Source organism: Oryctolagus cuniculus, chromosome 21, assembly GCF_051225735.1.
Source record: "Oryctolagus cuniculus isolate XC-2025 breed Fujian yellow rabbit chromosome 21, ASM5122573v1, whole genome shotgun sequence".
In the NCBI taxonomy this organism is placed as follows: Eukaryota; Metazoa; Chordata; class Mammalia; order Lagomorpha; family Leporidae; genus Oryctolagus; species Oryctolagus cuniculus.
Genome location: NC_142887.1, coordinates 26,987,229 through 27,011,704, shown reverse-complemented (window position 1 = coordinate 27,011,704; position 24,476 = coordinate 26,987,229). Strand labels below are relative to the sequence as shown.

The 24,476-nt window shown below is 48.9% G+C and overlaps 1 protein-coding gene across 5 annotated transcripts in view; it reads left to right on the top strand.

The window, feature by feature from the left end:
* Window positions 1–24,476, top strand: part of THOC5 (THO complex subunit 5) — a 47,035-nt gene that overhangs the window by 828 nt on the left and 21,731 nt on the right. For 2 of the 5 annotated variants that reach the window (XM_008274681.5, XM_008274677.5), the window contains exons 2-12: window positions 2,750–2,881; window positions 4,848–4,991; window positions 6,847–6,960; window positions 7,075–7,172; window positions 11,101–11,247; window positions 13,573–13,687; window positions 19,752–19,884; window positions 20,582–20,617; window positions 21,731–21,808; window positions 22,671–22,711; window positions 22,949–23,048. In XM_008274681.5, the coding sequence (XP_008272903.1) occupies window positions 2,786–2,881; window positions 4,848–4,991; window positions 6,847–6,960; window positions 7,075–7,172; window positions 11,101–11,247; window positions 13,573–13,687; window positions 19,752–19,884; window positions 20,582–20,617; window positions 21,731–21,808; window positions 22,671–22,711; window positions 22,949–23,048 (1,102 nt within the window). In that variant the 5' untranslated portion in view covers window positions 2,750–2,785. Of the gene's footprint in view, window positions 1–2,249; window positions 2,366–2,749; window positions 2,882–4,847; window positions 4,992–6,846; window positions 6,961–7,074; window positions 7,173–11,100; window positions 11,248–13,572; window positions 13,688–19,751; window positions 19,885–20,581; window positions 20,618–21,730; window positions 21,809–22,670; window positions 22,712–22,948; window positions 23,049–24,476 lie in introns of all 5 variants that reach the window. The other 3 variants (XM_008274682.5, XM_089323350.1, XM_089323349.1) reach the window with 2 other exon arrangements.

Below are 24,476 nucleotides of genomic sequence, written 5' to 3'. Positions count from 1 at the left end.
GACTCGAGAGAAAACGTTTAAGTCTCCACAATAAACGGAAAACCGTTTTCACTTTTTTTATGCAGATGGTAGTGATGAAAATGACAGTAATAAATATAGCGGGGAAGTGTGATTGTTAATGATCTTTGGCCAGGTTTCATTGTCTAAGGCTCCGAGACCGTCCTTTTGTTGCGTTCATAGCTGTGGACAAGCTAGGGAGCCGATGTTTTCTTGGAAGTAAACAGAAGTTTCAAAAAGGAACTGGAAAGGGATGAACTCCCGTGCTTGGTGTGCAGCAGGGGTGGCAGGGGTCCAGTACTTAAGGCCGACCTCCACCGCCTTCCCAGGCACACCACACATCAGCAAGGACTCAAACCCGGGCTCTGCTGTGATGTGGGGTGCTGGCATTGCAGGCAGCAGCTTAGCTCACTGTGCCGTCATGCTGGCCCCTAGGTGTTCAGTGTTATCTAAGGTCACTCATGTACCATTTATTTTTTTAGACAGATTTGTTTATTGTAGAGGCAGAATTACAGAGAGGGAGAGAGAGACAGAGAGAGAGGTCTTCTGTTCGCTGGTTCACTCCCCAAATGGCCGCCCGCAATGGCTGGAGCTGGGCTGATCTGAAGCCAGGAGCCAGGAGCTTCTTCTGGGTCTCCCACATGGGTGCAGGGAACCAAGCACTTGGGCCACCTTCTACTGCTTTCCCAGGCCATAGCAGAGAGCTGGATAGGGAGAGGAGCGGTTGGGACCTGAATGCCCATATGGGAAGCCAGCACCGCAGGTAGAGTCTCTACTACTGTGCCACAGCGCCGGCCCCTCATGGACCATTTAAAGCCCCAAGTTTTTTTCTTTGCTCCCTCTTCCCCCTTAAGAGGTGATTTGATTAATTGATTTGAAAGGCACACTGACAGAGAGGGACAGAGAAACTGTCCATCACTGGTTCACTTTCCAAATGCCCACGACAGCTGGTCCAGGTCAGGCCTAAGCCAGAAGCGCCATCTGGGTCTCCCATGTGGTAGCAGGAACCCAAGTCCTTGGGCCATCACCAGATGCCCTTTCCCCGTTCCCCAGAGGAGCTCCCATGTTCATGCCCACAGCAACCCCTGAGGCAGGGGCTGTTGCTCTCGTTGATTTTGTGAGGATGTAGACCAGAGGAAAGGGAAGCGACTTGTTCTAAGACTCATAGCGACATGATATCGTAGGGAGTCCCACTCAGGTTGGGATTCCGTCATGACACGCTGTTGGCTCTCAGTGTTACAGATCAGGAGCTGTGCTGCCTGCCTCAGGAGAGACTGGGGATGACCATGAGGGGTGGTGACTGCTGAGCCCCGTGGAACATAGCTTCTGATCTTTGTAAATTTTAGGGTCAACCAGAATATTTATGACACCGTCATAGGATATGCTGGCAGGACGAGGAGGCTTGAGGATGTAGCTGTCTAGAGCCCCGGTGTAGCTGCAGATGGACCCAAGCTTCAGCATATTAGCATGGTGACTAGGCAAGTCATTTCCCTTCCGAGCCTCCACTTTCTCATCTGGGACACAAGTAACAATTCCCATCTGAAAAGTTAGGAAGATCGAATGTGAACACACCCATGAAGTGCCTAGGTGAAGGCCCACCACGCTGTGACCTGTTGGTTGTGTTGGGAATAAGCTTATTACGTGCCAGACTAAGGAGCTACCAATTTATGGAGCGTTTCGCCAGGCACATGGGGAAGAAAGTCAGAGAGAGAAATCCTCTAATAGTGTATCCCAAATACCCAAGGGAGGGCCTTGGGGAGCCCTGAGAGGCTTCCTGGAGCAATCAGTGAGCATTTCTTAGTCTTCAGGTGCACAGAGAGAAGGAGGAAGATCTCTGCAAGATTGTGTGGCGTGTTCTGGGACCCAGGGTGCTAAGTGCAGTTGCAGCCAGGACTCAGGTTAGTGGGTGGCAGAGGAGGCTTCCTAAGAACAGGAATGCAAGGAATGCAGTTGGGCAAGTGGGCTGTGGACAAACCAAGGCCAGCAGATGTCCACCGTGGTGCACCATGAAGAGCCAGAAAAGGTTTCGAAATAGGAGAGGCATTAATTAGGCTTTTTTTTTTTTTAAAGATTTATTTATTAATTTGAAAGGCAGAGTTAGAGAAAGAGAGATCTTCATCTGCTGGTTCATTCCCCAAATGGCTGCAACAGCTGGAGCTGGGCCAATCCGAAGCCAGGAGCTTGGAGCTTCTTCTGGGTCTCCCATGTGGGTGCAGGGTCCCAAGGACTTGGGCCATCTTCTGCTTTCCCAGGCCATAGCAGAAAGCTAGATCAGAAGTGGAGCAGCCGGGACTCGAACCGGTGCCCATACAGGATGCTGGCACTGCAGGCAGTGGCTTTACCTGCTACGTCACAGTGCCAGCCTCAGGTAAGCCCTTTTTAAGAAACAGAATTTAGACAGCATTGCTGGGCAGGGCTGTCACTGTTGTCCTGGAGAGGAGTACAGAGGGCCTGGCTTAGGGTGTTGAGAGGGAGAGATGCATGGCACGGGTCAGCCGCTGAGTGCAGGATGTGCACGGAGTGGGGAAGGGAGAGGTTGAAGATGATCCCAGGGTCAGTGCGGTGGTGCTGATGCCTGTGTCGAAGAGGAGGTGGAGCGAGAGCAGACTCCCTGCAGGATTCAGAGGATTACGTAACCTTTGGAGGGATCAGTGACTTCGTGAGTTAGCAGATCTGTAAGGGGCCACAATGATGAGTTAGACTTCAGTATTCTGACTCCAGAGAAATCTCAGAAATGTTCTCCTCTTCACAGCTCTCTGCCATTTCCTCCTGACCTCGAGGAACAGCCATGTCATCAGAATCAAGTAAGAAACGGAAACCCAAAGTCATCCGAAGCGACGGATCCCAAACTGAAGGGAAGCGGAACCGCTCAGACACCGAGCAGGTGCGATGGGCCGGGGTTGCCATGGTGTTGAGAAGCTGCAGCTCCTGGCCAGACACTTATTTAGCTCAGGGTCACGTCTACCAGGGACAGCCTCTCAGTGGACTCCACTTGCCCAGTGACTAAAGTTCCCTCGGCCGCAAAGAACCTGAATGTCCCCATCAAGTTTAGCTGTAACAGCGTGGGAACTAGCAGCTTCCGTTAGCACTGTGAGGGCCTGCACAGAGAACGCATCCCGGGGAGCCGTGTGTCTCTCACTTTCCTGACGGCCAGAGGAAGGCCGTCCACCTGCGGCACGGCACTGAGCTTCCGAGATGTCGTGTTCTTGGGTGAGCCCTGTGCCGCACAGCCTTAGCTGTGACTGCCAGTGCCTGTCTTCAGCAGGTTCTTCTCTTCCTTCTGTTTGTTTCTGTGTCCTTGAATCTGTTAAACCAACTGATAGCTTAGTGGTTTTGTTTTGAAAAACTAGAATAGAGAAACATCAGCTTTAATTTATCTATTTTAATTTTTCAAAGATTTATTTATTTATTTGAAAGGCAGAGTTACACACAGAGAGAAGGAAAGACAGAGAGAGAGAGAGAGGTCTTCAATTCGCTGGTTCACTCCCCAATTGGCCGCAACGGCTGGAGCTGTGCCGATCTGAAGCCAGGAGCTTCTTCCGGGTCTTCCCATGTAGTTGCAGGGGACTTGGGCCATCTTCCGCTGCTTTCCCCGGCCATAGTAGAGAGCTGGATCGAAAGTGGAGCAGCCCGGACTTGAACTGGCATCCATGTGGGATGCCAGTACTTCAGGTGGTGGCTTTACCCACTATGCCACAGCGCTGGCCCCCATACTTTAAATTTTTTAAAAGATTTATTTTTACTTATTTGAAAGGTGGAATGACAGAGAAATCTTGCATCTGCTAGTTCATTCTCCAAATGGCTGCAATGGCCAGGGCTGGGGCAGGCCAAAGCCAGGAGCCTGGACCTCCATCGGTCTCTGACATAGGTGGCAGGGGCCCAGGTATTTGAACCATCTTTTCTCCTTTCCCAAGTACATTAGCTGGGTTGGAAGTGGAGGAGCTGGGACTTGAACTGGAGCTCTGATATGAGATGCTGGTATTACAGGTGGTAGCTTAACTTGCTTGGCCACAACGCCAACCCCCCAGTTTGTATTTAAATAACAAAATGATACCTTCCTCAAATTTAGGAAACCAAGATCATTGAAGAGCCTTTCTTTTTGGGGCATTGATTATGGCTCTTCCATGAACTAATGTGTTCTGTTTAATGCAAAGGCTAGGAGACCAGAGACCAATTACGATATATTAGTCTTTGTTAAAGTTTGATTAGGCAAACTAAATGCCCATCAACAGGGATTTGGTAAAGTGAATTCTGGTTAATTGCTGTAGTGGACTGTCATGCAGTTTTGTTTTTTTAATGTTTATTTGTTCTTTTTTTTTTTTTTTTTTTTTTTATCTGTTTGGTAGAGTGACAGAGAGTGATAGATCTGTAGTCTGCTGGTTCATTTCCAAAAGCTCACGATAGCCAAGCTAAAGTCATGCGCCTGGATTTCCAGCTGGTTCTGCCACCTGGGTGGTGGGACCTCAGTCACATGAGCCCTTATTACTGTCCCTCAGGAACCACATTAGCAGGAGATTGGAACCAGGAGCCCAAGTTGGGCATTGAACTCAGGCACTCCAGTGTGAGGCATCTGTGTCTGACCTGACAGGCTAAACACCTACTGTTCATTTCCTTCTTGGTTGTTCTCTCTGCGTCCTTGACACGAAATGTGTGTTGCTCTGTAATCAGAAGGAGAGCAAGGGTTCTGTTTTGAAAAGAAGAAAAGCAGTTGCTTTGAAGAACAGATCCTCCAGCGACCTGACCTGGGCTTCATTGTTACTGTTATGTAAGCAGAGACCTCAGGCAGGTGTCCCTGGCCCAGCAGGGAGAATTTCAGCCCCCATCTGCAGCCTGTCTGCTTGCCTCCACAGGAAGGAAAATACTACAGCGAGGAGGCGGAGGTGGACCTGCGGGACCCTGGCAGAGACTATGAGCTGTACAAGTACACATGCCAGGAGCTGCAGAGGCTTATGGCTGAGATCCAGGACCTGAAGAGCAGGGGCGGCAAGGAAGTGGTGAGCAGGGGGACCAGGCAGCCGCGGGCCGTGGTTCTGCGTGGGTGCTGCTATGATTGCTCTCCCAGGGCCCTGCCTGGGCTTGGTCTGTCCTGGACATGGTACGGTGTTTGGAGCCTGGGGCTCTGGAGAACTGGCTATAAATTTCCTGGAATTTCTCAGTCTACCCCATTACCAATGGTAGTAATGAAGGTACAGGCCGGCGCCGCAGCTCACTAGGCTAATCCTCCACCTGCGGCGCCGGCACACCGGGTTCTAGTCCCGGTCGGGGCGCCGGATTCTGTCCCGGTTGCCCCTCTTCCAGGCCAGCTCTCTGCTGTGGCCCGGGAGTGCAGTGGAGGATGGCCCAAGTGCTTGGGCCCTGCACCCGCATGGGAGACCTTTCTCTCTGTCTCTCTCTCTCTCACTGTCTACTATGCCTGTCAAAAAAAATTTTTTTTTAAAAATTAAAAATTAAAAGTAATGAAGGTACAGGAGAATTAGTTTTTTCCATAACTGATTTGATCATTTATCCAATTTTTGTTCAGCACCATTTTGCTAGGTGCTGAGAAGTAATGGCACTGATACATTCTCTTGGTGTGATAAAGATGGACTATAAAGGTAAATCAGAGAAAGCTTTCAAAATCATCATTATTGAAAGAATAAACCAGGCTTTGGGGGCAGAAAAACTAAGCAGTGTGACCACATGGATGCATTTTTTAAAAATCCATTTTTTCCCCCAGGAATCTTTTTTTTTTTTGGCAGGCAGAGTGGACAGTGAAAGAGAGAGACAGAGAGAAAGGTCTTCCTTTGCCGTTGGTTCACCCTCCAATGGCCACCACGCACAGCCGGCGCACAGCACTGATCCGAAGGCAGGAGCCAGGTACTTATCCTGGTCTCCCATGGGGTGCAGGGCCCAAGCACTTGGGCCATCCTCCACTGCACTCCCTGGCCACAGCAGAGAGCTGGCCTGGAAGAGGGGCAACCGGGACAGAATCTGGCACCCCGACTGGGACTAGAACCCGGTGTGCCGGCGCCGCAAGGTGGAGGATTAGCCTAGTGAGCTGCAGCGCCGGCCTCCCCCAGGAATCTTACTTGTGCTTAATGCTGGCTGATGTTAAGAATATTACATTCTTTTTTTTTTTTTTTTTTTTTAAGATTGATTTACTTGAGTGGTGGAGTTACACCTCAAATAAAGGGAGGGGGAGAGAGAGAGAGAGAGAGAGAGAGGTCTTCCATCTGCTAGTTCGCTCCCCAAATGGCCACAGTGGCCAGAGCTGGGCTGATCTGAAGCCAGGAGCTTCTTCTGGGTCTCCCACACGGGTGCAGGGGCCCAAGCACTTAGGCCATCTTTTACTGCTTTCCCAGGCCATTAACAGGGATCTGGATCAGAAGTGGAATAGCCGGGACTCAAACCCATGCCCATATGGGATGCTGGCACTGTAGGAGGAGGCCTAACGTACTACATCACAGTGCCAGAACCCCATTTGTTGTATTATAGCCAAGCTTTTCATCTGTGATTCTGTTATGTATATTTAAATTATTCTGTAATATTGTTTGTAGAAGATTTTATGACAAGATGTTGCTGTAGTTAGGATGCCTTTTTTAGGAGCTATCAGAAGAGATGTTAAATGTGTGTTAGCTGCACCTTGTCTGCCATGACTGTTTTTCCAGTCCAAGCAGAAATTGCATTTTGCCTGGGAACCATAAGTATCTTACGCAGTCACCTTTCTGGTTCCCTTCTGAGGTCTCTCATGGCTGTGAGCTCCCTCCAGTGTCTGTTTTGGCCCTGGTGCCGATGAGTCGGCAGCACAGGACTGAAGGGAATGAGCCAGTACCTGTTGCTAGTGGTCTACACCATTTTCTTTGCCCACAGGCAGTTGAAATTGAAGAACGGAGGATCAAGAGCTGTGTGCATTTCATGACGCTAAAGAAGCTTAACCGATTAGCCCACATCAGGTTGAAGAAAGGAAGAGACCAGACCCACGAGGTAGGACTTGAGAGGTTTAACTCACTCTCTTCCTCCTTAGCACCTCCTCTCACCTTGCTGATGCTGAGCCCCACCTGGACTTGCCCTGCTCACCTCTGACCTTGTCCTTTTCAGGCTAAGCAGAAAGTAGACGCCTATCACCTGCAGCTACAGAACCTGTTGTATGAGGTGATGCACCTGCAGAAGGAGATCACCAAGTGTCTGGAGTTTAAGTGAGTGTGGGAGGCCAGGGCTTTGGCACAGATGGTCTTGGTAACTGCTTTCTCCTTACCGTTCAGTTTGAGTCTGTCTCCATTTTCTGTTCTTTTTTAATTTATTTGAGAAACAGATGGGGAGAGACAGACACACAGAGAGTGCTCCTATCTGCTGGTTCTTCCCCAAGTGCCTGCGGTAGGTTGAGCTGGGCTGAAGCTGTGAGCCAAGAACTTAGTCCAGGTCTTTTAAATGAGTGGCAGGGACCCAGCCACCTGAACCATGGCCTGCTGCTTCCCAGGGTCCACACCAACAGGAAGCTGGAATCAAGAGCAGAGAATCAAACCCACGCACTCCGATTTGGCATGCAGGCATCTTAATCGCTAGGTCAAACGCCCATCCCAAGTCTGTTTCTTTAAAAGAAATCTGGTGAGCATGCAAGACTGTAGCATCTGGGAAAAGGTAAATAGATGACTGTGGGAGAATTGCAAAGGGTAGTTTCAGGCTGCAAAGAACCTCAGAAGCCTCTCGGATCCTTTTGAGTTTTGAACTCTGCAGTTGGTGAAGAACAGTCCTTTCTCCCCAGCAAGGGTCTTTGCATTACCAGTTTGATTCCTGGCCACATTGTATGGGAGCAGTTCATCACTAGTCACATCTTTTAACTTGTGGCCTGGTTTTCAAAAGACGCAGCAGTTTGTGTTTGCAAATGTGTTTATTCATTGGAACATGAACGTGTGCTGCTGAGTTCCTTTGGATAAACAAACTGGTTGTCAGAGCCCTTATTAAAATGAGCCACCTCTTGGCAAAACCAAGCTGAGATGAGACAGAGGAAGGAGCTAACGGGAAGAGAAGAGAGGAAGAGAGGGAAGGGGAGGGAAAGGGAAGAGAAGGAGTTTTTGTTTGATCAGAATGGTTTGTGCAAACTGAAAGCAGGCAGATTTTATTTGTAGCAAACTTGGCATGAGCCAGACTACATTACACACCTGGTCCAGCATTTTTGGTTTGTTATTTTTTTCCTTAAGATTTATTTATTTGAGAAGCAAAGTTACAGACTGAGAGGTCTTCCATCGCTGGTTCACTCCGCAAATGGCCGCAACGGCTGGAGCTGAGCCAGTCTGAAGCCAGGAGCCAAGAGTTTTTTCAAGGTCTCCCATGCGGGTGCAGGGATCCAAACACTTGGACCATCTTCTGCTGCTTTCCCAGACTGTAGCAGAGAGCTGGATTGGAAGTGAAGCAGCCAAGATTTGAACCGGTGCCCAGATGGAGTGTTGGCGCCATAGCAGGAGGCTTAACCTACTGTGCTACAGCGCTGGCCCTAGGGTTTTTTTTTTTTTTTTTTACAGAGTGGACAGTGAAAGAGAGAGACAGAGAGAAAGGTCTTCCTTTTGCCGTTGGTTCACCCTCCAATGGCCGCCGCGGCCAGCGCACTGCGGCCGGCGCACCGTGCTGATCCGATGGCAGGAGCCAGGTGCTTCTCCTGGTCTCCCATGGGGTGCAGGGCCCAAGCACTTGGGCCATCCTCCACTGCATTCCCTGGCCACAGCAGAGAGCTGGCCTGGAAGAGGGGCAACCGGGACAGAATCTGGCGCCCCGACCGTGACTAGAACCTGGTGTGCCGGCGCCGCAAGGCGGAGGATTAGCCTAGTGAGTCGCGGCGCCGGCCCCCTAGTTTGTTATTTTAAAAAAATTTATTTCATCTGAAAGTCAGAGAGACAGAGATCTTTCACCTACTGGTTCGCTCTCCAAATGTCTGCAATAACCAGGGCTGGGCCAAGGCAGGAATTCAGTCTGTGTTTCCCACATGGCTGGCAGGGACCCAGCTATTTAAGCCATCACTTATGCTTCCAGGTCTGCATTAGCAGGAAAGTGGAATGGAGAAGAGAGCCAGGTCGAACCCAGGCCTCTGATAGGGGATGCTGGTGTCCCAGGTGACATCTTAACTACTGCACCAAGCACCCTACCGGTATTTACAGTAATGATGGTGATGGTGCTTTTATTTATTTATTTAAAAGAGTTCTTGAGAGAGATAGAGACCAAGAGAGGTCTAGAGAGGTCAAGAGGTCTCCCAGCCACTGATTCACTCCCCAGATGGCCACCATGGCTGGAGCTAAGCCAGTCGAAGCCAAGAACCAGGAGCTTCCTCTGGGTCTCCCATGAGGGAACAGGGGTCCAGTACTTGGGCCATCCTCCACTGCTTTTCCAGGCACATTAGCAGGGAGCTGGATAGGAAGTGGTGCAGCCAGGACTCAAACCGGCACCCATGTGGAATGCCAGCATTGTAGGCTGGGGCTTTAACCCACTGCGCCACAGCACCAGCCCCATGGTGTGGATTTTTGAGAGGCTTCTTTATCTGCTTCACAAATACATCCCAGAATATTATTTATTTAAACACTTAATTAAAATTCTCATCAGATCTGTGCCTGAGGTAATGATATTGTACCAGTGTCAGTTTCCTGATTTTGATAGCATACTATGGTTAGCTAAGATACTATTGTGGGAGGAACCTGAATAAAGATGGAGGAAGTAAACTTCTCGTGAGTCAAGTTTAGAAAGGTACAAAAATAGAAGAACATGGTACCCTGGACTGTGATTATTGCCCAGTGGAAGCTGATTACCCCAGAGTAAGGAGGAAATGTGACCGTGTGGAAGGAGCATGGGCCCTGGAGTCAAGGGGCCTGGGTTCAGATCCCAGCTCAGCTGTGTGACCTTCACTGAAGGGCTTACTGACCCTTGTATAATGCAGCTCACAATCCCCATTTCCTAGAAATGCGAGAATTAAATGAGGTGAGGGAAGCATATGGTGGGCATCTGTTAATACACTTGGGCTTCTGTATGCATAAAATATTCAGGAAAAAACGTGACTACAATGAACATGTACAGACTTTGTCTTTATTCCCTAAACAGTACAGGATGACAGCTATCTGTGTAGCGTTTCCATGATCTTAGGTGAGAGAAGTAAACGAGATGATTTAGAGCACAGGGGAGGATGGGCCTAACTCATGGCAGTTAGTGCACATTTTATATCAGGGACTTGCACATGGTTGGATTTTGGTGTTGGCAGAGGTCCTGGAATCAGTCCCCTCTGATACCGAGGGATGACTGGCAGCTGCTGTTACTGCCATCACGTGACCATGACCTGGGCACTTGACTGTTAAGGCAGCTGAGAGTATTGGGTTTCTTTTCTTTTTTTAAAAAAAAGATTTATTTATTTGAAAGAGTTACAGAGAGAGATAGAAACAGAGAGAGAGAGGTCTCCATCCACTGGATGGCCACAATGGCTGGAGCTGCACCCATCTGAAGCCAGGAGCCAGGAGCTTCTTCCAGTTCTCCCACCTGGGTGAAGGGGCCCAAGGACTTGGGCCATTTTCTACTGCTTTCCCAGGCCATAGCAGAGAGCTGGATTGGAAGAGGAGCAGCCAGGACTAGACCCAGTGCCCATATGGGATGCCAGCACTTCAGGCAAGGGCCTTAACCCACTGCGCACAGTGTGGGCCCCGAGTTTCTTTTCTTTTATACATGGATGTCATCATGCCTGCAACAGTTACAGCCCTAGATTGTACTCATAACTGGTTCCACTCTGCTGGATCTTCTCATTTTATGTTTATGCAGGTAATGTTTTGAACTTAAGCGCAGACCTTGTATTTGTTCCTGTTAAATGACATGTCTTGGTTTCAACCTGACAGTCTATATGCTGCTAGCTCTCCTGCTCAACTTGGAGAAACTTGTCAGTTTGCTAAGCATCCCTTCCTGTTCACTGGCTAACTCATGTGACATGTCCCCAACCACCTCTCTTTGTCTACTGATGAGTGTTAGTGCAAAGACTGGATTCCGGGATCTTGCGTAATTTTAGACTAAGGCTGAGTGGGCATAGCTGGGAGCCTTGCACCTGCTTAAGCTACCGTTTGGGTTTCTAGAAACAGCAACTTGATGTCTGGTTTTTGCCTGTAGGTCAAAGCATGAAGAAATTGATCTGGTCAGTTTGGAAGAGTTTTATAAGGAGGCTCCGCCAGATATCAGCAAGGCTGACGTCACCATGGGAGACCCTCACCAGCAGACTCTGGCGCGTCTGGACTGGGAGCTGGAGCAGCGGAAGAGGTAGTGGTTCCTCCTTCCTGACTTTGTTAACTATGGAACAGAGTGCTTTGTCCTGACCCGGCGTCAGACCCCACGGCACCGTGGATCCAGCACCAAACCCCTTCTTGTGATTAATTCACATAGGATGGTTGGAGCTTGACCAAGACCAACCTCATTCTGTGTGGGGCTGTAATTGCTTAAGGCTGTTAACAGAAAAGTAGAGTAACTTTTCTTCCCTTAAAAATGGCAATACCCAAGACCTAAATATCTCTTAAGTCACAAATCTGATTTTGTATTTTTCCTTTTCCCCTGTTTGTAAGTGTACCCCTGTGGTATCCTAAAGCCTTGAAATCATTATTCAAGAAAGTTATACATCCTTCCAATGCCTGTAAACATAGTAATTCACAAAATCATTCCCTTCTTGGGCTTTTATGTTATTTCCATTATTCACTGTCATGATAAGTGAGTGCTCTTTGCATATAAAACTTTTATTTTTAAAAAAATTTTTAAAGATTTATTCATTTTATTTGAAGGAGCTAGAGAGAGGGGCTGGTGCTGTGGCTTAGTGGGTAAAGCCACTGCCTGCAGTGCTGGCATCTCGTATGGGCACCAGTTTGATACCTGGCTGCTCCATTTCTGATCCAGCCCTCTGCTATGGCCTGGGAAAGCAGTACAGGAGGGCCCGAGTGCTTGGGATCCTGCATCCACATGGGAGACCCAGAAGAAACTCCTGGCTTTGGATCAGCCCAGCTCCAGCCATTGTAGCCATTTGGGGTGTGGACCAGTGAATGGAAGATCTCTCTCTCTTCTGCCTCTACCTTTGCCCCTCCCTCTTTGTAACTCTGCCTTTTAAATAAATAAATAAATCTTAAAAAAATAAAGAGTTGGAGAGAGGAAGAGATAGGGATATATAGAGGGGATCTTCCATCCGCTGGTTCACTCCTCAAATGGCTGCATTGGCAGGGGCTAGGATATTCATCCAGGTCTCCCAGTTGGGTGCAGAGACCCAAGCACTTGGGCTGTCTTCTGCTGCTTTCCCAGGCACATTGGCAGGGAGCTGGATTGGAAGTGGAATAGCCGGGACTCGAACTGGTGCCCATATGGATGCTGGTGCTATAGGTAGCAGTTTAACCTGCTGCACTACAGCACTGGGCTCCATATAAACTTTACTGCACTAATAAGAGCTTTTATTTATTAACCTTAAATAGAAAGTCTAGAATGTAATGTAATTTAGGTCTTCCTGAGAATATAGTGTTTTGTTTTGTTTTTTTTTCCACATTGGTCTTTTCATGGTTCCATCCTTTCCTTTCATAGGGAGCTTTTCCCTCTTTCATGTTTTGTTTTGTTTTTTAAGATTTATTTAATTATTGGACAGGCAGAATGACACAGAGGAAAACACAGAGATAGATCTTCCATCTGCTGGTTTCACTCTCCAACTACATGTAACAGCTGCAGGCTGGGCAGGCCAAAACCAGGAGTGAGGAAATTTGTGTGGGTCTCCCATGTGGGTGGTAGGGACGTAGGGACCCAAGTACTTGAGTGATTGCCTGCTGCCTCCCAGGGTGCTGATTAGCAGGAAACTGGATTGGAGGCAGAGCTGGACTTTATCCCAGGCACTCTGATATGGGATATTCCAGGTGGCCTGCAGTGCCCACTTGCTCCTTCCATGTTTGTACGGGAATTTTAGGGCTGCTGGTTAGCACATCTGCTCTGTTTTTCACTGGAGAGCAAGCTGTTGGTATACTTGCCTTTCTCTGTTCCAGAAGGTATTCTGTGCCTATGGTCCAGGTTGTGAATTTAATAAGCATTGAGTGTGGTTCTCAGGCAGTAGGGCAGGCCTGTCACTTCCCTGTCCAGTGCACTGCTTGTTCTCAGCATGGGCTGAGCCACGGGTGCTCCATTTCTGTGGCCCTGGTCCCCAGTCCTTCCCCACTCAGGCAGTCTGTAGGCTTTGTTTGGGTGATGCGGCTGCCAGGTCCACACGTTTGTGCAAGGTTGGGGTCTAGCCTTTCAGGTAAGAAGTGAAACTGAAGACAGCACAGGTTTTCTCTAGTGGTCACAGGCAGAGCCTCTGGAGAGAGACAGGCATGGTTTCAAAGCCCAACTCTTTGCTTGCCCTTAGCTGGATGACCTTGGGCAAGTTCACTTCCCTCCTGAGCCTTAGTTTCCTCCTTTGGATGTAAGAAGAGTCCCTGTCTTGCAGGGTTCTTGTAAGGATTAAAGACAGTCCTGTTTGTAAAGAGCTCACCAAAGTGCCTGGCTGTTGTTAGGTGGATTCTGACAGTGATCACGTGGGTCCTGGTGTCCTGGGGGCAGTGGGTGACAGTGTTCTGGCCTCCCCGACAGGCTGGCAGAGAAGTACCGAGAGTGCCTGTCCAACAAGGAGAAGATTCTCAAGGAGATAGAGGTGAAGAAGGAATACCTGAGCAGCCTACAGCCTCGCCTCAACAGCATCATGCAGGTGAGGCCCATCCGCCTTTGGCTTTGCCCTTGCCCCCACCACTCACCCTGGGGCCCGTTTGTCCTAAGTGGATGGAGCACAGTGCAAGGTTGGGCTTGTCTGCATCCCTGCCCAGCTGGGACGATAAGCTGGCGGAAGAGGAGTGCTGACTGGGTGGGCTCAGGAGCAGATAAATCTATTGATTGAGCACATCCTCTGGGTGACGCACTTTCTCAGACTGTGTGGAAGTTCATTTTATTCCCTGAATGCTCCCCGTCAGCCCCACAGTCCCCATGCAACTAAACATGCTCCTGTAGACGTCCATCAGATCCATCAGATCCCATGATGGCTGACTCCTCGGGGCAAACTGCTCAGAGCTTGACTTGTGTTTCAAAGCCAGTAAGGGGCCGCTGCTGTAACCTGGAGAGTTAAGCCTCCACCTGTGGGCGCCGGTTCTTGTCCAGGCTGCTCCTCTTCCAGTCCAGCTCTCTGCTATGTCCTAGGAAGGCAGTGAAGGATGGCCCAAGTCCTTGGGCCTCTGCACCCATATGGGAGACTCAGAAGAAACTCCTGGCTCCTGGCTTCAGATCAGCCAGCATTGGAGAGTGAACCAGTGGATGGAAGACCTCTCTGTCTCTCCCTCTCTCTGTATTTAACTCTGCCTTTCAAATAAATAAGTAAATAATAAATCTTAAAAAAAAAAAAAAAAAAGAAAAAAAAGCCATTTGGTACCATAGGAGAAGTCCTCACTTTACTGGTAGAGGATCTTTCTATATAGGTGACCTGATTTTTGTTTGCTTTGTGAAGCAAGGTTCGGTCTAAATCCTTACTGTTCTATGACGCCAGGGAAGTGGCTAACGTGGAGGAAGTTTGTAAAAGAACCCTAGAGAAATTAAAAACTCACTTTTCTGGGACTTGGCAAGATTTGTGTTTCCTCCCTTCAGCTCTAGGCAAAGAATTAGAGTTGTTAACAAAAATATTCTCCAGGAACGCTTCAGGACAGGACAAAAGAGAAACAGAAATCAAAAGTTTAGTTGTACTGAACATCCCAGCCCCTCCATGTGATTAAATATTCTCCTGTTAACTGGAAACCCTCTAAAAATGTCCCTAAACAGGTGCATGTTAAGTAAGCTGTACAGCCTGACGGCGATGAGGCAAGTGTGGGTCAGTATACCACTGATGGAATGACTGGACGGAAAGAGAATCTGGTAGGCCGGCGCCGCGGCTCACTAGGCTAATCCTCCGCCTAGCGGCGCCGGCACACCGGGTTCTAGTCCCGGTCGGGGCGCCGGATTCTGTCCCGGTTGCCCCTCTTCCAGGCCAGCCCTCTGCTGTGGCCAGGGAGTGCAGTGAAGGATGGCCCAGGTGCTTGGGCCCTGCACCCCATGGGAGACCAGGAAAAGCACCTGGCTCCTGGCTCCTGCCATCGGATCAGCGCGGTGCGCCGGCCGCAGCGCGCCGGCCGCGGCGGCCATTGGAGGGTGAACCAACGGCAAAGGAAGACCTTTCTCTCTGTCTCTCTCTCTCACTGTCCACTCTGCCTGTCAAAAAAAAAAAAAAAAAAAAAAAAAAAAAGGCCGGCGCCGTGGCTCAATAGGCTAATCCTCCACCATGCGGCGCCGGCACACCGGGTTCTAGTCCCGGTTGGGGCGCCGGATTCCGTCCCGGTTGCCCCTCTTCCAGGCCAGCTCTTTGCTATGGCCAGGGAGTGCAGTGGAGGATGGCCCAGGTGCTTGGGCCCTGCACCCCATGGGAGACCAGGAAAAGCACCTGGATCCTGGCTCCTGCCATCGGATCAGCGCGGTGCGCCGGCTGCAGCGGCGGCCATTGGAGGGTGATCCAACGGCAAAGGAAGACCTTTCTCTCTCTGTCTCTCTCTCTCACTGTCCACTCTGCCTGTCAAAAAAATAAATAAATAAATAAATAAAAATGGAAAGAGAATCTGGTGTATTATTAAACAAAAAAAACAGTATGATCTTATTTGTATACCTTGGTTTATAAAGTATCTGTGTATACATACAAGAGTACTTCAAAAATTTGTGGAAAATGGAGTTAAAAGATAAGTTTAGCGGTAGGCAGTTAACCTAGTGTTTAAGGCACCAGTTAAGAATGCACTTCAGATATTGCACACTAAACTCTGGCTCCTAAATCCAACTGTCACTGGTGAAGACCCTGGGAAGCAGGAATGATGGGTCAAGTGGTTGGGTTCCTGGCTTTGGCCCAGCCTAGTCCTGGCTGTTGCAGGCATTTGGGGAGTGATAAGAGATAGAAGATAGTGATAGTCTCTGTCTCTATCTTTGTCTGTCTTTCATCCTCTATCTCTGCTTCTGAAATAAACAGTAAATAAAATTTTAGTACCAAAAAATTTTGAAATCATACATAGTTTTTTCAAAATAGACATTTCTCATGAATTTTTCATATGCATGATTTCACAGTTTTTTGCACCAAAATAAATTTACCTTTACATTCCATTTTCTATAATTTTTTTTAAAGATTTATTTATTTGAATAGCAGAGTTGCTAGAAAGAGATCTTCCACTTACTGGTTCACACTCCAAATGGCTGCAATGGCTAGGACTGGGCCAGGCCGAAGCCAGGAGCCTAGTACTCCATCCTCGTCTCTCATATGGGTGGTAGGGGTCTAAGTTCTCAGGCCATCATCCTCTGCTTTCCCAGGCTTAATAGCAGGGATCTAGATTGGAAGCAGAACAGTGGCGACTGTAATGGCCTCTGATATGGGATCCTGGTACTGCAGAAAGCAGTATAACTCCCTGAACCACAACATGTACATCTCCACGAACTTTTTTCTTTTTTTAATTTTTTTTTTATTTGATAGGCAGAGTTAGACAGAGAGAAAGGTCTTCCTTCTGTTGATTCACCCCCCAAATGGCCAGGAGCCAGGTGCCTCCCCCTGGTTTCCCATGCGGGTGCATCCTCCACTGCTCTCCTGGGCCACAGAAGAGAGCTGGACTGGAAGAGGAGCAACCGGGATGAATCCGGCGCCCACATGGGATGCCAGCACTCTAGGTGGTGGTTTTACCCACTACGCCACAGTGCCAGCCCCCCAAATATAACTTTCTAAAAGATGTAATATATTACTTTTTTAAAAAAGATTTATTTATTTATTTGTAAGTCAGTGTTACACAGAAAGAGAAGGAGAGGCAGAGATAGAGAGGTCTTCCATCCGCTGGTTCACTCCGCAATTGGCCGCAACAGCCGGAGCTGTGCTGATCCAAAGCCAGGAGCCAGGAGCTTCTTCTGTGTCTGCCACGTGGGTGCAGGGGCCCAGTGACTTGGGCCATCCTCTAGTGCTTTCCTAGACCATAGCAGACAGCTGGATCGGAAGTGGAATAGCCGAGTCTCGAACCCATGCCCACATGGGATGCTGGCACTGCAGGCAGCGGCTTAACTTGCTACGCCACAGCACTGGCTCCTGCAGTATATTACTTTAAAGAATAATTTTAGGTGCAACTGTTTGGCTTAACAGTTAAGATGCTGGTTAGGAGACCCACATCCCATATTAGAGTAGGTTGGTTAGAATCCGAGCGCTGTTCCTAATTCTAGCTTCCTGAACATGTGCATCCTGGGAGGCAGCAGGCAGTGATGTGAATCCTGAGACCCCTGCCACCCCTGTGGGAATCCTGGATTGAGTTCCCAGCTCCCAGCTTCAGCCTGGCCCGTGCCAGCTGTCGTGGGTACTTGGGGAGTGAACCAACAGGCGGGAACTCGTTGTCTCTCAAATAAATAATAATTTTATATACAGAAAGGCAATCAACTAATATACGTATACAGCTCAATGAATGTTTGGTAGTTGAACACATCTGTATAACCAGTATCTAAAATCAGTTGAAAGAATATTACCAATTTTCCAGAAGGTCGTTTCTTCTCTGTCTGGGTCACTGTCTCCTCACTGCCCAGTAGCCATGACTTTGACTTCATGGGTTAGTTTTGCCTGTCTTTGACCTTTACACAAGTAGGATCAGAGTATGTGCTCTTTGTGTCTGGCTTCTTTTGCTCAGTAGTTCTGAGGTTCGTCTGTGCTGTTGTGCGTACTGGGAGTGCATTGGTTTTCAGTGATGGCTTTAGTGTTTGCTTTTGGTTGTTTCCAGGTGGGGCTGTTACCAGTAATGCTGTTATGAGCATTCTCATATGAGTGTCTGGTGCACATATGTACACGGATCTGTTGAACCCAGGAATGAAACTGCTTGGTCATATACAGTATGCTATGCATATGTTTAGCTTTGGTGGACACGAAAACAATTTTCTAAGATGATTGTATTGATTCCACTGGCGCCCAGTCGGTTTTAATTGCTCTACATCCTTGCCAGCACTTAGTATTGTTACTTACCTTAATTTTAGGCATTTTGGAGGGTGTCTCATTATGATTTTTGTTTTCATTTCCCCAGGGACTGGTGACATTGAGCACAGTACCTTTTGAATGCTTATTGGCTTTTGGATAATTTCTTTTGTGAAAGTCCTTCTGCATGTTTCTTACCCACTTTTCTGTTATTTATATTTTCTAGAAATAAATTTTTTAAAGTATTTATTTGAAAGGAAGAGGCGGGTAAGCAGAGAGAAAAAGGAAAACTCCCTCTGCTGGTTCCCTTTCAGATGGCCCACAATGAGCAGGGACAGTTAACTCAGATCTCCCACATCAGTGCAAGAATTCAGTGACTTGAGCCATCACTGCTGCCTCCCAGGGTCTGCATTAGTAGGAAGATGGAGTCGGGAGCAAGGGGCAGGTTTTTAAGCCAGGGCACTCTCATGTGGGATGCAGGCATCTTAACTATTAGGCCACCCACCCACCCCCGGACATGAGTCTGTTCCCTGTTACCTTTGTTCCCATCCCATGACTTACCTTTTCATTCTCATGATGGCATTTTTTTGTAATGAACAGACGTTCTTATTATCTTATTAATAATTATCTAATTTTTAATCTTTTCCTTTAGGGTTAGTGCTTTTTGTGTCCTGTTTAAGAAATGTTTTTCCCAAGGTCATGGGGATATTCTGTGTGTTCTAATAGAAGCTCTGCTGTTTATCTTTCAAATTTAGATCTGTAGTCATCTAGGAAGCAGATTTTGTATGAGTACTTCAGAAAGTCCTGGAGGGTCGACATTGAACCTAGCAGTTAAGACAGTGGTTAAGGCCGGCGCCGCGGCTCACTAGGCTACTCCTCCGCCTAGCGGCGCCGGCACACCGGGTTCTAGTCCCGGTTGGGGTGCCGGATTCTGTCCCAGTTGCCCCTCTTCCAGGCCAGCTCTCTGCTGTGGCCAGGGAGTGCAGTGAAGGATGGCCCAGGTGCTTGGGCCCTGCACCCCATGGGAGACCAGGAAAAGCACCTGGCTCCTGGTTCCTGCCATCGGATCAGCACGGTGCGCCGGCCGCAGCGCACCGGCCGCAGCGGCCATTGGAGGGCGAACCAACGGCAAAGGAAGACCTTTCTCTCTGTCTCTCTCTCTCACTGTCCACTCTCCCTGTCAAAAAAAAAAAAAAAAAAAAAAAAAACAAAAAAACAGTGGTTAGTACTCCTCTGCCTTAACAACTGCTGTGCTCGAGTTGCTTTTTTTTTGAAAGGCAGAAGAGCAGAGAGAGAACTAGAGATCTTTCATCCAGTGGTTTACTCCTGAAATGGCTGCATTAGCCAGGGTTTGGCAAGGCTGGAACCAGGAGCCAGGAATGCCATCTGGATCTCCCTTGTGGGTGACGGGCCATCTTGTGCTGCTTTCCCAGGTACTTCAGTAGGGAGCTGGGTCAGAAGTATAGTAGCCAGGTTCCAGACTGGAACCCACACTCCCATGTAGGATGGCTGCTTCACAAGTAATGGTTTAACCCATGGTGCCACAATACCAGCTCCAAGGAATTTTTTAATTTCATCATCTTTTTTACTGTCTGTTACTGGCATAAAGGAATGCAATCGACTTTTTCATATTGACCTTTTATCTGCCTATTAGTTCTACTGGTTTATTATTATTATTATTATTCCCATAAATAAACTACAGTCACTAAGCAGTCACTAAGCAGGGGGACTAGCTTTCACACACAAACATACACACACACACAAACACAAATCCTTTTGTTGTGTGCAGGCTTCCCTCCCAGTGCAGGAGTACCTGTTCATGCCGTTCGACCAGGCTCACAAGCAGTATGAGACAGCTAGGCACCTGCCGCCTCCACTCTACGTGCTCTTTGTTCAGGCCACTGCCTACGGGCAGGCCTGTGGTGAGTATGGGGACCGGGTGAGGAGGAGGGGCTGTGGGAGCTGCAGCCATGGCTGCCCACATCCTTTGGAAGCACTGCCGCCCAGGGGAGCTCCCCGTCCCTGCCCAGAAGCCCTCAGGTGACAGAGGCTGCCTCCCCTCGCACTGCCTAGCATGACTGATTTGACTAGCTGATCTGAGGCTGGACTAACCTGATGGGCATTTCAGAAAGTGGCTTTGGTTTTCCTGAGCCTGGCTTGGTGGCTGTGGGGTGCAGCACGCAGGCTACTCTGGGCTCCCAAGTGCTCGCCCTAGCAAGGTACGCTTGGCCAGTGGATCAGCGCCTCTTGTTCTGCTTCTGGGGGCGGGGCCTGGTGAACGTAGGTTCCAGCCAGCTCTCCTGGGCTTTTGCCACACCCCAAACAGGCTGCATGTGATTGCAGTGAGGTGCTAGGTCAGAGGATGCATCCCCTATGCTTACGGGCAGCCTGTGATTTCGCTAGGGTTTTGAGGAGTTTTTGCCTCTTGCTCTGATGCAGCTTTCTCCCAGCACCTGAACCGTTCCCTGCCCCCGGCGTCACACAGGCATGCATTGCACCAGTGCATGCCTCTCCTTCTGCCAGGAGCCCCCACACATCACTGTCTCTCTTCTTGTGTCTTCCTGGCCCTCCCGTCCTCTCCCTGCCCATTGTTCTCCCTCCTGTCTCCATCGTCATCAGCTCATATGAAATCCTCCTCCCAGCCCCCTAGACAGGGTGAGTACTTCTCTTCTTTTGTGTATAAATCTCAGTCTATTCCCGCTCCTGTTTTCCTGTAGAAGTACAAGATTAAATGACTGAAAAGGTAGTCCAACATTTGCCAGTGGAGGATGGGGGCAACCAGAGACAAGGCAGGGGCCAGCCACTTGTAGGAAGTTTCTCATCCCTCCTTAGTGTGGCTGGGCAGATTGTTCGGGCTCCTAGGACTGTCTGTACTCTTTAAGGGTGGAGAAGAGACGGTGACCTGTCTGGGCTCATGATCCTAGACCCCCAGAGTTTCAGAAAGGGGGCCCAGGGGTAGCACCTAGCAAGGTGTTGGACCTGATGTGTGGAACAGGCCAAGCTCAAATTGAACAGACCTGGTCTTGAATCCTGGCTGGGATATAACTTCTGTGAGCCTTAACTTTCTCATGTATAAGTGGCTGTAATAGTGCTGCCCCATAAGGTTATTGTGAGGATCAAAAACTAATATTTAAATATAGATTTATGATTAAAATTATAAGCATCAGCACATTCAGTCCTCACCACTTAACAGGGTAGCTGCTGTTTGTCAAGCTCCCATTTCATATGTGCAGAAACAGGCTTAGAGCAGCGTCGTAACTCTAGGTCATGTGTTTGTGAGCTGGTGGGACTGGACTATAGGGTCCAGGTCCCCACCCTTGCCACCTTCCCACTGCCTCCCAGTTACACGACACAGTGCCAGCCAGGTGCTTGGTGTCGTGCAGAGTAGTGAGTAAGTGCTTGGCCAGGTGAGAGCTGCTGTTTCTGGGCTCTGCACAGGTATGGGCTTCTGCGTGCAAACCTTTAAGAATTAGCACAAGAGTTCCACATAGCTTAGGCTCTTAGTTTGAATTTCTGGGCCTCAGTGCACACCTGGAAAAAGTCTTAGGGGATGCTTGTCTGGGAACCTGCAGTTTGGGTTCTTTGTTCTCATTAAATGATGGAAAGAATTGTAAGTTTTCTACCTTGTTCCACTTAATCTGGAGAAAGGGCTCCCACTCTAGTCAGTAAGAAGCTGGGCAGAAGCAAAAGAACTGCGTCCCAGAGCTGGCTCTGCCTGGCCTCCGCCTTCCCAAGTGACTTTCCCATGCAGCTCTTTCTTGCCCACAGATAAGACGTTGTCTGTGGCGATCGAAGGCAGTGTGGATGAAGCCAAGGCTCTGTTCAAGCCTCCTGAGGACTCTCAAGGTAATGTGGTTGTGCTGCCTCTCCTAGGGCCACCAGGCCACCCCAAAGACCTCTGCATAGGAAGCACTCTGGGGGAGATGGGGAGAGCTCATTTCCTGCAGTCACAAAGACCTGCCTTTGGAGGGCAGCCCTGCCACTTGCTTCCTCACCCTGGGGGAGGTCCTTAACATTTCTAAGCCTCAGTTTACTTGTTTGCAAAATTACTATGTGGGTAGAGTGAGGAAGTGCACACAAAGGCCTTACTGACATGCCTGGTACATAATAGCTCCTCAGCTTGTGAGATCATTCCTTGTATTACCATTGTTACCCTGTCACCAGTGGAAGGGCCAGTCCTCCGTAGAAATGACAGTAGAAAGCCCTTTTGGAAAGCAGAAGTGGTGGATTTAAGGTCATTCTTTTAATTTTATTAATTTATTTGAAAGGCAGAGAGAGAAAAAAGAGATCTGTCCACTGTTCATTCCCCAAATGCGCGCAGTAGCTGGGGCTATGCCAGTCTGAGGCCAGGAACCCAGAACTCGGTCCTGGTTTCTCATACAGGCTGCAGGGTCTCAGCCTCTTGAATCAGGTGACACGGTAGCAGACAGCTGGAACTGGAAGCTGAGCTGGGACTGGAATCCAGGCACTCCACTATGGGATACAAGGGTTCAAATGGGCTTTTAACCACTGAGCCGAACGCCCACCCCTCAGTTTTCTCTCCTGTCATTTCCATGATTTCTGTACTGAATAAAAACACCTTTATTTATTCTAAAGAATCCATTTATAGAAGACAGGGTCTAGGTCCCTGGAGTGCCTGTGGTCTGGGTGGGCTGCAGGGACTGTTGGAGCCCTCTAACCCCCCACTGCCCTGTCTGTGTGGCTGCAGATGACGAGAGCGACTCTGATGCCGAGGAGGAGCAGACCACGGTGAGAGCCCTTTCCTCTCTGGGGGCATCGGCTGTACTGGGCCCTGCTTGTTGGCAGCACCTGCCGCCCCAGAAGCAGAGAAAGAGTTTGAGAGGACCAGCTGCTGGGAGGGGAGCCTGGCAGCCGCTGAGCCAGAGTAGCAGGTCGCAGGCAGCCAGGCAGAGACCTCAGGTGGGAGGGACAGGGAGGGAGAGTCCCAGGGCCAGCGCTCATCAGTCCGCTCTTTCCTTGTTCCAGAAACGCCGGCGGCCCACGCTGGGGGTTCAGTTGGACGACAAGCGCAAGGAGATGCTGAAGCGGCACCCGCTGTCTGTCATGCTGGACGTAAAGTGTAAAGGTCCGCCCTGCTCACTCTGTTCTGGGGACCCACAGCCTGAGGCTTTGCCAGCTCCAGGGGCAGAGGCCCGGCAAGCTTCGTGCTACTAAAGCATTCCTGTTTGCCAGGAATCCTTGTTTATTACACATGGAGGGTGGTGGTGGTGGTGGTGGTTTTAAATGTATAACCGTAACAACACAGCAACAGAACTCGAGATCTGGAAATGAAGCTTGGTAAAACTGTACCTCTGTCTGAATTTGACAAGTCAGGTACAGAGAACAAGGTACAGGCATATGCAGGTTTTGAATGACATGACCAATATGCTTAATTGAATACATGTAAGTACAACTGTGCATTCTACAGAGATTGTCTGGTATTGGAAGGTAGTGTGTGGTCAGGCATCCCAGCAGCATAAGACTTGGCGTGGACTTTTAAGTGTCCCTCTTACCCAGGCTCTCAGATGCCAATCCTGCTCTTACCTCCAAGGACAGCTTTGTGACAGATCACTTATGTGTGTGGTGGGAATATTCTGTACACTGGAAGCTTTCATGCAAGTTTCTATTTATCACCTTCTTTATTTTATTTTTCAAGATTTTATTTATTTATTTGATATATTTACAGACAGAGGGAGAGATAGAGAAAAAGGTCTTGGGGCTGGCGCTGTGGCGCAGTAGGTTAATCTTCCACCTGTGGCGCCAGCATCCCATATGGGTGCCAGTTCTTGTCCTGGCTTCTCATCTTCTGATCCAGCTCCCTACTGATGGTCTGGGAAAGCAGGGGTCCAAATGTTTGGGCCCCTGCACCCACGTGGGAGACCTGAAAGAAGCTCCTGGCTCTTGGCTTTGGATTAGCTCAGTGCTGGCTATTGCAGCCATTTGGGGAGGGAACCAATGGATGGAAGACCTGTCTGTCTGTCTCTCCCTCTCACTGTAACCCTACCTCTCAAATAAATAAATATATATATATTTTTTTGAAAAGGTCTTCCATGCACTGGTTCACTCCTCAAATGGCCACAATGAGCCAATCAGGAGCCAGGAGTTTCTTCCAGGTCTCCCACATGGGTGCAGGGGCCCAATAACTTGGGCCATCCTCTACTGCTTTCCCAGGCAATTAGCTTGGAGCTGGATTAGAAGAGGAGCAGATGAGACACAAACTGGCACTTATATGGGATGCCAACACTGCAGGTGGAGGCTTAGCCTACTATGCCACTCTGCTGGCCCTTTATTTTTTATATAAATGGAAATGCAGTTTCCACAGTGATCTTTGCCTTTTCTTCTTATTTTGAGATAATTATAGACTTTAGAAGAATTGTAGGGGGTTGGAGGGATAGAGGGGATGGTGAATGGGTACAGGGGTGTAGTTGGATGGGAGAAATAACCTTGAACGTTCTGGAGCACAGTGAGATAACTTTGAGCAGTATTTCTTTTTTAAAAAAATTTATTTATTTAC